This window comes from Cnephaeus nilssonii (genome assembly GCF_951640355.1).
Source record: "Cnephaeus nilssonii genome assembly, chromosome: 3".
In the NCBI taxonomy this organism is placed as follows: domain Eukaryota; kingdom Metazoa; phylum Chordata; class Mammalia; order Chiroptera; family Vespertilionidae; genus Cnephaeus; species Cnephaeus nilssonii.
The window spans coordinates 31,317,128-31,332,421 of NC_137074.1; the positions used below are offsets into that span (position 1 = coordinate 31,317,128).

At 42.4% G+C, this 15,294-nt stretch overlaps 1 protein-coding gene across 2 annotated transcripts in view; it reads right to left on the reverse strand.

Annotated features, from left to right (window-relative positions):
• The window catches only part of TNIK (TRAF2 and NCK interacting kinase), a 344,761-nt gene that overhangs the window by 22,530 nt on the left and 306,937 nt on the right, over positions 1 to 15,294 (reverse strand). For both annotated transcript variants that reach the window (XM_079766830.1, XM_079766831.1), the window contains 2 exons: positions 12,985 to 13,169; positions 4,632 to 4,761 (listed from right to left, as the gene is read on the reverse strand). In XM_079766830.1, coding sequence (XP_079622956.1) covers positions 4,632 to 4,761; positions 12,985 to 13,169 — 315 coding nt within the window. The remainder of the gene's footprint in view (positions 1 to 4,631; positions 4,762 to 12,984; positions 13,170 to 15,294) is intronic.

The following is a 15,294-nucleotide window of genomic DNA, read 5'->3' on the forward strand; positions in this document are numbered from 1 at the left end:
AGATGTATAATCTGTAAATAAATACACTGTATTCTGTGGTGTGCTCTAAAATTTTTACCGAGAGTTGCTTGACCTAACAAATTGTAAATCACTGCCCAGGAAAGCAAAGTCTCCTCCCCAAAATCTCAGGGACAAAATACAGAATTGAAAGACAGCTCTGCTCCCTAAAAGCCAGTGCCCACCCCATTGTAGGCCTCACTAGTACTGCGCTATTTAATTTAACATTATGCAACTAACTCATCGAGGGCTCTTAAAGCAGATCTGATTAAGTTACGATTCCCTTCCTTGTTTTTTCTTTCTTTCATTCATTTACCCAACATTTCTGAGTGCCTACTAAATGTGAGGCATTTTGCTGAACATGCAGGAATCAGTCAGGAGCTAGGCCGATGCCTTCCCTGCCCTGTTTGGGCTGGCTGCCATGGACAAGGGTTCATGCTGTTTCTTTGACCACCTCACCAGCCAGGTTTCTTCTTTCCAGAACATGTCCTGTTGTTTTTTTCTTTTTGTTGTTGTTTTGTAAAAATATATTTATTGATTTCAGACAGGGAAGGAGAAGGGGAGAGAGATAGAAACATCAATGATGATCAGAGAATCGGCTGCCTCCTGCATGCCCCACATTGGGGATCGAGCCCACAACTTGGGCATGTGCCCTGACCGAGAATTGAACCATGACCTTCTGGCTCATAGATTGAAGCTCAACCACTGAGCCATGCCAGCCAGCCCCTGTCCTGTTTTTGCAATTATAGCTCTGCACCTGCCTCTGGCTGGAAGGGAAAGGAGGCATTTTTTTTTTGCAAGATAAAACATACTCCCAAGTTCCTGAAGGGGTGCATGTAACCAGGAAGCTTGAGAAGTAACTGAAAACTTCAGTGCCCTCTATGTTTCTTGGCAACATGCTCCTGACCTGTAAAGTGTCCCAGAGAGAGGCATTTTCTGGATTCATTTTGCCACAGAGCTAATCTGCACATTTCATCTTCTAAACGACATTTTGGGGATTTCGTACTAATTTCTCTTATTGTCGTCTCTCTTATGTGTACTGGGCAGCTTTTCCATTTTCCTAATTTCTGTTCAAATACTGAAAAGCTTTTTAACATTTTCCCCAACTTTCCAGTAGCATAAATCACACGTGATCTCTTTAGAGTTTTGTAGTCTCTTCTCTCAGCAGCATTCTACCTCAAGCCAAAAACATGTGCAGACAAACTGGTTCTCAAAGACCTGAAAGGTTCATGAGGGGAAATGGCCCAGACAGTGAAAAGTTGAAAGAATCCAGCAATGACCCACGAATCTCTCTCCACTTTTGTTCATTCAACCAGCACCTTCTTAGAATGAAATACCTTCTGTGTGCCAGGCATTCTGCTGGGAACACAAAAATAAGTAAACAACATCCTTGCCCTCTAGGATGTTATTAACAGACCCCCCCCCCAATCTCTATAATCTTCATGACCTCACCATTCCCATGGGTGGACACTATGAGGTTCCAACATGAGCCTGGGATCATGCTAAACACTTAGTGTTTATATCCTCACATGAACACCATGCATTAGCTTCCCATTTGACAGGAGCAAAACTTCAGTGTAAAAAAATTCAATTAATTTGCCCCAAGTGACACAGGTTTGTAAGTGGTGAAATCAGAGTTTGAGCCAAGCCTGTCTGTTGACAGAGCCCAGGTGCCCTGGGAGGCTGCTGTACTAGGTGGCTCTGCTCTCAGCCATAGCTGAATGGACCAGGATCGTACACCTGAGCCAAGCAGCTTGCCACTGGAATGTACCACTGGGCCTGAGAGATCCAGCTGGACTGGGATGTGGTGAATATCTTGCAGTGGGGGATGGTGGGGGGATGAGAACAGGTGCATGCGGAGGAGGAGAAAGCTGGTCTAGAGAGAGAGGGAGAACAAAGGAGAAATGTGGCGGAAACAGTGACAGAGCCAGAGATGTGTACATGGGAAGGTGCCCGAGCTCCTGATCACGTCTTAGCATCTGCAAAACCCTGCACAGGATCCCAACTCACTCTCTGCCTTTGGTGTCCTTCTATGAAATACTCTGACTCTTTATTCCTCACCTCTGATACCTACCCCACTGCTTTTTCTCAAGCTGTTTTATGTGGGTTCTTTTTCCTATTACTTGAAACCAACAGAGGCTTCATGAAGATAAGCTAGTGTTCTGGTTCAGTGCGGTGGACAGACCCTGGAGAGACACCAGCTGGTCAGGAAGGAAGGTGCTATGAACAGAGGCCCATGGAGTCCCAGGAGAGGCTTCAAGGAGAAAGGGAAGGTTGAGCCAGACCCACACAGGGCTGCTGGTGAAGAATGGGCGGCAGTAGGGAAGGGAGAACAGCTCTTCCAGCAGATGGACCCCATAGACAAAGTGGCAGATGACAGCTGGGGTGGTATGTTCCAGGACAAGAGTAAAGAAAGGTCTGGTGGGGCCGGAGGGTAGGGAAAGTAGAAGCACCGAGGTGGGGCATGCACTACAAGGCAAATTTGTGCATCACAAGATCATGGGTAGCAGAGAGAGCATGTTCCAGAAGGTCCACTCCTATAAGTATGACGAACTGAGCAAGTCCTCCTTGATGTTCATCTTAGGGACTGAACTAATAGCACCCTATAAACTAAGTTCTTGTTTCCTTTTTCCTTTCCTTTTCTTATTTATTGTCAGAACACACTTTAATTTACATTTATTTTTAAAAAATATGTGCACTTTTTAATGGATTTCAACTCAAGGTTTGCTATTCTAAAAGTCCACATTTGGGAACCCTAGAGTTTAAAAACTGAGAGGATAAAAAGATTTGGGAGCCCTCAACAGATCAAATTCTTATAAGATACTGGTGAATGCTATTTTCAAAGTGATTGACTGTGGCCAGAGCATATTGGAGTGCCTTCAATAATATGCAGCCATTCGGATGTGGCTGCCAGCTGAACTGAAAATGCGGCTCCAGATACCCGCTTCAAGGTACTGACTCTGTTGTAAAGATTCAAGCAAATTTTAAACCACATTAGAAATCGGGTTCCTTTTATTTGGAGTCAGGGAGTAACTCACTCCAGAACATTTTTTCTCACGTTTTCCCAGGTGACAAGCCATCGTGATAGAACCCCTCCACACGCCTGTGGAAATGACCCGTTCACCACCCTGGGAGGTTTATGGTATACGCCAGCACTGTCCAAGGTCAGCTTCCGCAGCCACGTTCACTTTTCATTTCAGGCTGACCGGAGGGAACTCTTTAGCCTACTTTAAAGATTTGTCAACGCCGGGAAATAAAATTCTAACAAGCTGCATTGTGCACTACTCTCCCAGTTTTAGCCCTACTGCCAATTATTCCTTCAAAGGCTTCGTTCATCTCAACACTAGAGTTCCTTTCTCTCTTACAAAAGTGAGACCCCCCCTGCCTCTGGAGAGCAGCGCCTGCTGGGAGGGCTTCCCCATCTGTTCTGGCTGAGCAAGGACAGGTGGTGAATATTTATGTTTCAGAGGAAGGAGTTGGGAGTAATAACATATAACAGGAAAGCTCAACTCTATGGAGAGAATGAAATAAAATAAAATAGCTAATATGTAATAAATGCTTATTATGTCTTAACTCGTTTAATCCTCCCAATCATGTTATGAGTCATAGACTATTACTTATGAAAATTAACAGATGATAAAACAGATGCAGGGGAGAGGTCAAGTAGCTTTTGCCCAATGTCATCAGCCATTACTTCCCTTTCAAGTAAAGACCTGCTGTCAAGCTTGCATGGTGATGTGGGGAGGTTCTGCATGGTGGAGGGACAGGTGAAAGGGAACAGGTTCACCCCCGCCCCCCCTGCCCCCCCGCCGCCAAACAAAATGATGTTTCCAGAGTTAAAAAAAAAAGTCACTCAAAGTGCTAAGATGCATTGAAAAAAAAAATCCTTATCCGAGGATAGGTTTTTATTGATTTTCAGAGAGAGGGGAAGGGAGAGAGAAACATCGATGCAGAGAGAAACATAGATCAATTGCATCCAGTATGCGCCCTGACTGGGGATCGTACCTGCAACCTAGGTATGTGCCTTGACCAGAAATCAAACCCACAATCTTTTGTTGTCTGGGATGATACTCCAATCAACTTAGCCACCAGGCCAGGGCACTAAGGTGCATTTTTTAAGGTACACTGCATATTTCTTTGTTCTTTCACCAATATAGCTTAATAGTCTTTTTAATGTTAATTTAACCAGATAAGATAATATCACCATTTCTTGGATCTACTGAGCATTTTCTACATAAAATCCAGAAGGATAAAACCATGGGAGGAGGAGGCAAAACCAGGCATGGATGCTATTCAGAGAGACCATTCTTTCCTATTTTCCTGAGGTAGGAAATACCTAGGTTTGCCAGTTTTATATCCTCGGGCTTAAATTTGATATTCCAATTTTCATACATCCTACCAAATAATTTGGACTCATGTAATTAAGTCACACTACGAAAGCTTAGAAGGATACAGAAAAGAAGGCGGTGGACAATTAAAATCACCCAACCATTTAGAAGTACAAGCTCCCCCCCCCCGTCCCCCCTTCACCCCCCATACTTAAAACACATGCCGTGAGCATTCTCTGTGAAAGTGCTAATATAAACACCACTTAAGGTATGCACTTCCCCTGCACAGGTTTCATACCAACTTACCTCTCTTATCATCAAGGTTCCTTCTCTTGAAATACTGCTGCTGAAAGTGTCCGCGTGAGAGGTCTCCAGCCCGTGCGAGCCGACCATTCCCACATTGTACTGCTCCGTGCCCCCGGGAGCTCCTGTTGGTCTGAGATGGAAAAGAACACTATTCACGATGATGCATGCTTCAGGAATGCCTGTTTCCTCCATGTTCATTTTTTAAAAATTATGGTAAGATTTACACAACCTAAGCTTTACCATTCTAACCATTTTTAAGTATCCGGTCCACTGGCCTTCGGTACATTCCATATTCATCTTTAACGCTGCACTGATGTCTGGACTGGTGTCCCACTCAGCAGCTTCCCCCCTCGACCTGATTTCCACCCAGCAGCCAGAGGGACGGACCAGACACCCTGACCTGCGTGTTTGCACAGGCTGTTCCCTCTGCCTGCAAAGCTTTCTCGCACCCTGGCTCGTGGCTGGTTGCCTCTCATTGGTCTGATTTCATCTTAAATGATACTTTGGCTGAGAAACCTTTTCTCACCACCTACCTGTCTTATCCAACCAGACCCTCTTCTTTCTCTTTACCCTTTTCCCTCCATTCTTACCCCAATTGGTCATTCTTTCTTTTTGACTCTCTTTTAACTTTCTCCTTGTCTCTCATTGGAACATATGCTTATGACGACAGAATCTTTGTCTCTTTGCTCATCATTGTATACCCAGCACAGAGTTTAGCACAGAATGGAAGTGCAAAAATCAATTGTTTGAAAAACGGGTTTTACACTAGTTATAAAGCAGACATTTCAATTAAGGGCATCAGTTAACGAGGCTGTTGAACTCAAACAGTATTCAGTACTTTTTAATTAAAAATATTTTTATTGATTTCAGAGAGAGGAAGAGAGAGGGAGAGATAGATAGAAACATCAACGATGAGAGAGAATCATTGATTGGCTGCCTCCTGCATGCCCTGTCCTGCGGATCGAGGTCGCAACCTGGGCATGTGCCCTGACTGGGAATTGAACCAGGGACCTCCTGGTTCATGGGTCGACTCAACCACTGAGCACACCGGCTGGGCAGTAGTCAGTACTTTTTTAAACCTGTGTAATCACCCCACGCTGTGGCATATTTGTTTCCAGTTTGCTTCTTGCTCTAGAGTTTAGATATAATGCAGAAGGTAGTAGGACCTCACGCTGGCCCTGAGAGCGGAGGCCGATGCTTTCTGTGTGTTCTGCGGCGCAGACCACAGCACCAAGGAAACAGCACAAGGAAGCAGCATCAGCAGGGGCGCGGCTCATCTGCGGGGCTTCTGTTTTCAACACTGTATCTATCGATTGCTATCCTAGCAGCTGCCTCTCTTTGAAAGTGGGTTTTTGAAAAACAGGAAAATTATCAACGTTTGTTTCTCTCATTAGGTGTATTAACCACACCTTTTACCATTTTGTTCTTTCAACTGTTTCTTAAAAATTTTAAAAACATCTCTGGTTTCTTGGATCCTATCAAAGTCCAGTGCAAGCATTTGATGAAATATTCAATCCAAGACGCAAGAAACACTACAGACTTAGGACATCCTGGCACAGAGGAGACATCTGTCAAGGATTTTCATCTAAAATAGAGGGGAAAAGACAAGTCCAGACCCCCCCCCCAAAAAAAACACAACACACACACACACAAAACAAACAAAAACAATGTATAGCAAGACACTTATTTCAAAAGGACTACACTGGAGCAGTGAATGAAATGATCTAAATATGGGCTAGAACTGACAAGTTTGGGAAGAAATTCCAAAGAAGCATTTTTAATATTTCATCCCCAGCAAGGAGCTATTCATAGCATTACAGAGACATAGAAAAAGAAATTGCTGCAATTGCCCTAACTGGTTTGGCTCAGTGGATACAGCATCAGCCTATGGACCGAAGGGCACCTACCTTGACTGTAGGCTCCTCCCTGGCCTGGGCCCCTGGTTGGGGCTCTTGCAGGAGGCAACCAATCAATGTGTTTCTCTCACATCCTGTTTCTCTGTCTTTCCCTCTCTCTTCCACTCTCCCTAAAAAACAAAAATCAATGGAAAAATATCCTTGGGAATTCCTGACTTATTGCTAGATCAGTAGTAAATCAGACTAGTTCTCAAACCTAGGATTTCTCCACACATTTTTGATCTGTTGAGGGCTCCCAAATCTTTTTATCCTCTCAATTTTAAAACTCTACTGATGCTTATGGTGTTTGGCCTCTTGCCAGTGGTTACTAATCACCCCACTTCATCCTTCTCTCTCTAACTCTCGGGAGGCAACTTTTCCCTGGTTTTCCTTTTGCTTTTTGTTCCCTGTCTGCTTCCTTCATGTGCTCTTCTTAAATGCTGCTGGTACCCAGGATTCTGCTTCACTCTACATAACCTTTGGGAGTGCTCCCATCACAACCACTTATAGCCATCACCTGTGTGTGGAATAATCCTAAACTAATGTATCCAATCTTGTTACTCAGAAACTCATTTCTTCAACTTCCTGTTGGATATTTCCCCCTAGGTGTCCACAGGTTTCTCCAACTCAACATGCTCCAAACTAAAACTGTCATCTTCCCTCCTAAACTGGTGCTTCCTCCTGGGTAACTCACCTCAGTTAGTGGCACCACAAGCCATCTAGTTATCCAAGATAGACATGGAAACTCCGCAGTCCTACTAGAATGCTTTCTCTCATCTACCCCTCACCTTCAATCTAGAACCTGCCAATTCTACCTCCTAAGCATGCCTCAAATATTCGCTATCCATTCTGTCGCTGTTCCTTTTAGGTCTGCTTCCTCTTTACCTGAACAATAGTCTTCTTGATGGTCACTCTCTAGTCCTGTCCCCTCATGTCCACTCCTCACAGCTGCCAAAGTGAGCTCTCTAAACTACAAATCTGACCGTGTCATTCTTCTGCTTTCAACCTTTAGCAGCTCCCCATCGACTACAGGATAAACTTAAAATTTCTTCCGGTGGCTTATAAGCTCTCCATGACCTGTTCCTCACTTACCACTGTAGCCTTAATTTTTCACGAAAACATGCCCTCCATTTCTAGCTCTAACAACATATAAGTTCACAAGTCATGTTGAAATATGTACCCTTAATGGGATGTGATAAAAATGACACGTTACCTCTGCTATCTTCCTCCCCCAAACCACAGCCTTAGTCGAATCATGAGAACAACATCTGACTAATTCCAATAGAGGGGCATTCTATCATATACCTAATTAGTACTCCTCAAAATTGCCAAGTTCATCACAAACAAGGGAAGTCTGAGAAACTGTCACTGCCAAGAGCAGTCGAAGGAGACATGACAACTAAATAACTAAGGGAAATGTATCCTAGATGGAATTCTGGAGCAGAAAAGAGTCATTTGGTAAAAAGTAAAAAAATCTGAATAAACTATGGACTCCAGTTATTGTATCAATATTGGCTCATTAATTGTAACATATGCTCCATAGTAATGTTTTATGATAATAATAGGGAAAACTGTGCAGGGGTTGGGGGGAGTAACATGGGAACTCTCTGTATTATCTGCACAATTTTTCTGTAAATCTAAAACTTAAAAAACTTATTAACAATAAAAGAATTTTTAAAAGGCAATGATTAAAAAACTAAGGCTAAAACAACTATAACATTTTATAATTAAATAATCCTTTGTTGCAAAAATTATTTTTCTGATATAGAGTCTGGGCAGGAAAAACTAATTGTCCAGATTCCTATAAACTGTAAAAAACAAAACACCTCACTGATTAGGAGAAAATTATAGGAAATTTACTGTAATGAGGCCACAGGTTTGGAACAATAATTTCCTCTAATTGGATTTGTCAAAGTGTTCCTGCAGGGATTGATTTAATTCAATTCAATACACATTTATTGAACACCTGCTATATGAAAAGCCCTTGGTAAATATAAAAGCTGAAGAAAACATGGTTTCTGAAACTAAAGAGGTTAGCATCCAGAAGAGATTTAACACATAACACAAATATTCAAATAAAAGGCAGGATGTGTGTGAGAATGAAATCAAAGAGAGAGGTCATTTTGAGAAGAGAAACAACACTGGGAGCATGCAAGGCATTTGTAAGGACCGAGGAGGTTAGTTTGGCTGGAGCATATGCTGGGGCAATCATGGCCCCAGGGACTGAAAGGGTTGAGGGCAGTAGGGATACAGCATGACCGAAGCCCAGCTACCACACACTAACAGGACAGAGCTGGAACAATGGATGGGAAGGCAGAGGGGACTGCAGGTCCAGGTGGACGATGGGGTGAGGACCATGGCTTTCTAGTGAGAATAGAAAGGAGGGAGCACAAAAGTATGTGACTTTCATTGTCCAGAATGCATTTTGTGACACTGTACAAACTTCAATGACTATGGGAGCAGCAGATGTCCCTACTGACCCAGCCCCTGCCTCACATGTACTGTTCTGATACAGAAGGATGTCTCTCTGACTTGCTTGATATGATGCAAGCCAACCTACAGGCCTTTCCTTCCATCCTCCTATTCTATAAAGCTTTTAGTGTTTCTCGATAATAAGAATAGCACATGCTCATCATAAATTTGGGGATATCATAATATATAAAAAGCCAGGGGCTGTCAAGACTGAAACAACTGGATGGATGACCAAACAGCAGGCTGCATGGGGCGATAAGGCTGGCGGGGGGGGGGGGGTTAGTGAGGGACGACCAAACGACTGAACAGCAGGCTGTGTGGGGTGACCAGGCCAGGGGGGGGCAGTTGGGGTGACCAGGCCGGTGTGGGGGGACAGTTGGGAGTGACCAGGCCAGTGGAGGGGGCAATTGGGGGCGACCAGGCTGGGAGGGGGGGCAGTTTGGGGCAACCAGGCTGGCAGGGGGGGCAGTAAGGGGTGACCAGGTCGGCGGGGGGAGGGGGTAGCAAAGGGCATCCAGGCCGGCAGGGAGGGCAGTTAGGGGTGACTAGGCTGGCAGAGTGGGGTAGTTGGGGGCAACCATATCGGCAGGGGGGGGGGCAGTTCAGAGGCGATTAGGGGTGATCAGGCTGGCAGGGAGGGCAGTTAGGGGTGACCAGGCAGGCAGGCAGGCAGGTGAGCAGTTAGGAGCCAGTGGAACCGGATTGTGAGAGTGATGTCCAACTGCAGGATTGGGCCTAAACTGGCAGTTGGACATCCCCTGAGGGGTCTCGGGTTGGGGAGGGTGCAGGCTGGGCTGAGGGGACCACCCCTTTCCTGCACGAATATCGTGCACTGGGCCTCTAGTGCATAAAATAAAAAGCCCTTAGAGTTGTATAATCCACAGGTGATCACTGTCATAGTTTTGCTCTATTTCCCTCCATTCATTTTTCTATGCTTGAGTCACTGGGAAATAGTGTAATCCGTTAGTTAGGGAAGATAGTCTTAGTTATGTATACTCTTATAGGTTATACTTTGTGCTATAAATATGAAACCAGCACTGCACACAGAAAAAGGTGTTTGGTTTTTAAGCCTTCTGCACATCAGGATCTGCAGCTGCTTGTCTCAATGGCTGGGCTACATTTCTGAGAAGCTATCCACTTCATGGTAGTGACCTATGTTGCAATATATTTTTATTTCTGCTCTAAAAATATATAGCACAAAAGGTAAAGGTTTACCTTAACAATAGAAAATGAAAGTGATAAGAATATATATAAGAAGCACTCGAACTCTAAAATGCCATTTTCCTAAAGAAGCAATTGTTTTATAATGGATTTTTTAATATGAGAAGTTTTTAAGGCATGCAACTATCCTGCTGTAGTAGAATAGACTGTATATATTTTATACTCACAAAAATTGCATATACTTACCAAATTGGAATACATACAACATGTTTGTATCCTGCTTTTTTCTCTGAACACGACTCGTTTATAATGAAATACTTTAAATATTCTTTAATGGGTGATCATTTCAATCTGTCTAAAATTTACCAATTCTCCAAGAGCCATGGCAGGTTTTGCCTCCACTCTAACCATTCAAGGATGGTCTGTTTATTATTTCTCAGGATTATAGTAATAGAGCCTCTGGATTGTTTTAGCAGACTGGAGTCTGTTTCCTTTCCAAATCATCTTTCTGAAACGATTTCTCTCAAACATAGCAGCCATCACGTCACTCCCCGGCTCAAGACACCTTTGACGGTTCCCCAATGGCTACATGGTCAAGTGCACATTCTTGTTCTTGTCTCACCAGTCCAGACTTCCCTCCTCACACACCCCACATTCCCATTAGTAAACTCAACCTTCTGAGCCTTTACTTCAACCGTCCCTCCCCAATTCTAATATTACCCCATGTTCTTTTCTATCTCGATGACAGTGATATGTGTACATGTCTTTCCTCTGGACTAGGCTGTAAACCCTTTGAAGCCTGGACTTGCAATTTCAGTTTAACAAAAGTAAATGTAAACCAAAGTCACTGAAGACCAACTTCATTCCAGATGCCATGCGAGGTGTTAAGAGTAGAGAGAGGAATAAGGCACAGTTTTCATCCTCAGGACCTCACAGGGACCCAGCATGTACTAAATATCCCAATTTGAAACACTACATGAAACTACAGGAATACACTCGAGGGACAGTGGCAGCACAGAGGGGGCAGGCTTCACTAGTGTAGGCTGGGCTGTGCGTAGGTGATTTCTAAAGGACTGGAGATTGCTAGACGGCAAAGTGGAAGTATAGCATGGTCTCTTTGGGCAATTTTAGGAAGGTGGGTGTTTCTGTAGCAGGGGAAGAGGTGGATTAATAGCCTTGCAAAATAGGACAGGAGGTTTAAAAACCAAATGCAATTTAACATCCCTTCCAAGGCTGCCTTTAGTTATTCCACCAAATATTGATTTTACCCTGAAATTTTCCATGTATAATTTCGTCTCTTTCTAACTAGAATCTAAACGTATGGAAGGCAGAATTCAGGTATGCACTTCTTGAATGTCTCTCAAAGCCCTCAGTATGGTGTCTAATACACAGCGAAAGTTTTACCAACCTTTCAAATTCTTTACCTGCCCTCATCCTGATAGTTGTACACTCAGTGCTTAAAGGGAATTTGAAACATCTGTGAGAAGAACTAACCAATGCTGAGTTGAGACAAAAACTGAGAAGACCAGCATATTTTGCAGAAATGTTCTGGATTAGTGATTTTGCCTCTTACAACAATTTTATTTGCTGTTAAAAAACACTTTAATGAAATTTGTTTCAAAATGTCATCTTTTTTGCATATTTATAGTTGTTAATAACTGGGTAATCAACAGTAAAATAACAAGAATGGATTTTTCCGTGATGGTAATTGGATTTGCCTCTCAGAATTGCTTATATGTGGTGATCATTAATCAGTGGAAGACATTCCCTGTGGACTGGCCAGCCCTGTGTCTCCAATCCCTGCTGGAGAGGACAGTAATTTATAGCCTGAAATGGTATCTTCTCTATAGGGAGTGAGTGTGGTGTGATGACTAATCCTAGTAGCTGAGCCAAAGAAATGGAGGTGAATGAGGAGTCAAGTTGGAAAGTCAGCACCACTCTATCAAAGTTACAGCAAACAAGAGCAACAGCTCCTGTTTCTTTGGGGGAGGAAATGAGAGGTGCATGTGAGTGGGACTGTACGAATGCGTTTGTTTGAATTGGGGAAGCAAATGGGGAGGAGGAGGGATTCTTTCATCATATCTAGTCCCAAGAGAAAAAGAAGTGAGCCTCCACTTCACTGAAAAAGAGAAAAGAGTAAAGGGGGTATACATACTAAGGGAATTATAGGTAGGTATAAATATAGATACAAATATCCAAAAAGAAGACTGCAAAGAGGCTGTCAGAACGTATGTGGTGAAGTCACAGGTCACAGAAAAAAGGATCACATAAATGAGAGAATGAAGACGATGAAATAGAGAAGCTTGATGGACAGATTTAAGTCAGACACTCAGAAGTTTCCTGCAGGATTATCTGATTCCCGATTCTTTTTTTGGGATGCTACCCCACACTACCACATGCATTCCTCCTTATATAGTGGTGATGGAATATGTCTCAGGTTGTTCATTTTAACCCTGAAATGCCATTGCCCATAATTTCACTCTTCCAGTTCCAGGGGAACAAGGACGTGTCAACAGTCTGCCTGGTAATATCATTTGCCCTGGAAATGACAAGAACCAAGAAAGCATCACCAAAGAGACAACCCAGCAACAGTACCTGGATAGAGAACATGCTGTCGCAGAAACGCCATGTATTCTACTAGTAAGTGACTGTGTCTATGAAGAGAGATAGTCATAGATCTACGCTGTAATAAAAAGACGAATCCCCAAAGTCGATTGATCCTGCCAGAGACTCATAAACAATCTTACATTTAATTCGTATTTCTCATCCTTTCATTTTGGAGACCTAGCCCTCCCTGGTCCACATTTAAAAAAGTGTCCTCTTACATCAGTCTGGGTATGTCGCTGACAGCCACCGTCCCGTCATGGGTCTCGCTCTCTCCATCTTCCTCCTCTTCATCACTACTTTCCGACTCCTCACTGGAGGAGGAGTAATCAGTCACTTTCTTCAGCGGGCGGTTTGTTTCTTCAATCCGGAGTTCTCGTAATTCTTTGGCTAACGCCGTCAGGTCCTACAAGAGAAAAGTTTGTTCAGCATATATGAATTTTAGATACGACCAAAGTGACATTTCTCAATAAGTCAGTGATCCAGCATAAGCCATAAGAAAAAAAGCTCTCTAAAAGCTCTCTATAGAATTGTTACAAACATAGTTACTGCATGGAACTAAGAAAACGATGTTTGTAGCATGTAGAAACTAGAAAAGATGAAATTAATTTAAACTTTGTTCAAAACCAATTGCTAGACTGAGATTTTTCAAATCTGAATACAATGGTGTATATATGTGTATATGTATTGTGTGTGTACACATATATACAAACATTGGGCCCTCGTTTTATTTTGGGAAGGTGACGTTGGTCACCCTCAGGTTAATGGGAAAATGCATGGGATTAGAAATTGTTCCCCGGTGTGGTGGGACTCCTGCCCAAGCCACGGTCATGGCCTTCCCCCTCCTATGATTGCTACGGTACCAAAATCTAGCATCAGTCACAGAACAGAGCAATTCCCAAGATTCCAGCTACAACAATGACTCATCTGGTGTGTCATCATTCCCTGGAGAGCAGAGGCACACATCAAGTAATGGCCCAACCAACCCAAAGCCCAGTGCCACTGACATTTATAGCCACGGAGCTGAATTAATCAAGAAGAACGACACACAAAAAGAGGATTTCTCTTCCAGAATTATCTTTTGGTTTAAGTTGCAGTCACCTGGCAGAAACCCTGGCAAGGACTACGGAAATGAATGTGCAAACACCAAAAGGAAGAGATCGTTTTTCAGTTTTCCATGAGTATGATGAAACCTCTAGCCTGATGGATGTGATGAGGCGGTATTTAATCACCAGGCATACTGCAGGCAGTGTGCTGAATATCTGACCACCTTTTATTTTACATGCTTTCCGAGCAATGCAGAGGGAAGCAGTTCTGCAAAAGCATGGCGGCTCTAATTTGCATGGGTTAAACTGCCCATGGCATACAGCATGCAAATGAGGAAAAAGCAATTTGACATCAGTCTTACCATTTCTCCCTATATTAGTGACCCATGTGGGAATCAGAACATTCAGTGAGAGACAGGGCATTAGGGAGAAAGAAACTCATTGAAAGATACTAAATCCCAGTTTTCTTTTGGCCATATTCTCTCTTTATTTCAATCCAGAAATGTATTTGTCTGATTCACCTGATGTAGGATTATGGCAATGTAAATGATCTAAATGGCATTTTGATAATCTTTTCTAATTGGTTAGAAAAAATGTGATTAATGTGTATAATTAAGTTATAATTTAAAATACCTTTTTTAAAAAGAAGACAACAGAATGTCATGTTTCCTTATTGTCGCCTATATGTCAAGCTTTGGTTAAGACCAGGAAAGGAAATCCTAGGCATTTTATTTGGTCTAGAATTTAGGAAGTTCAAGGTGTTAAGTGGAGTTGTTTCTTTCTAATTTCATAGAAACCAAAGGGAAAGCAATAATGACTTTAATTTTGTCCTAAAATTGCTTGAATTGAAGTCCTTGGAAAAGAGAAGCTTTTGAAAATTCAAATTGTGCATTTTTCACCTAAACATGCTCTCTGAGTTTTCACACATGTGCACAGATTAGGTGCATACACACATGGCCTCGGTCTCAGTATCTTTGCCCCATTAATGAAAATGAAAATAGAATTGGTACATATTAAAAGGTATTTAAATGTAATGTATACCATTAAAGAAGAGAAAAATTATCACACAGAATTTTATGCAAATTTATTTCTGGTTTCTTTGGCAATGGGCCAAAATAAAAAAAACTAATATTCGAATTTCACCTTTTTACTTCTTATTTCCTCTTTTTTTTCTCTCTTATTTCCTCTTGACAACTGTTTATCTTAATCAAATTAAGAACAAAATGAAGGGTATGCTATACTTAAGCGCAGTGGGGAAATATCAATTAGATATTTGTTAAGGCAATGAATGAAAAAGGATATTATTATCCTCCAAACCACTAAAATAATAACAAATTGGATAAATTTATTTTGTATTTTGTCTTCAGCATGTTAGGAACATGTTAAGTCTCATCAAACAACATAACTGGCATTTAAAATGTTACTGGTTGTTAAAAATACATTTTATTATGATTTAAAGAGAGAATATGGTTTAAAATAGTTTGT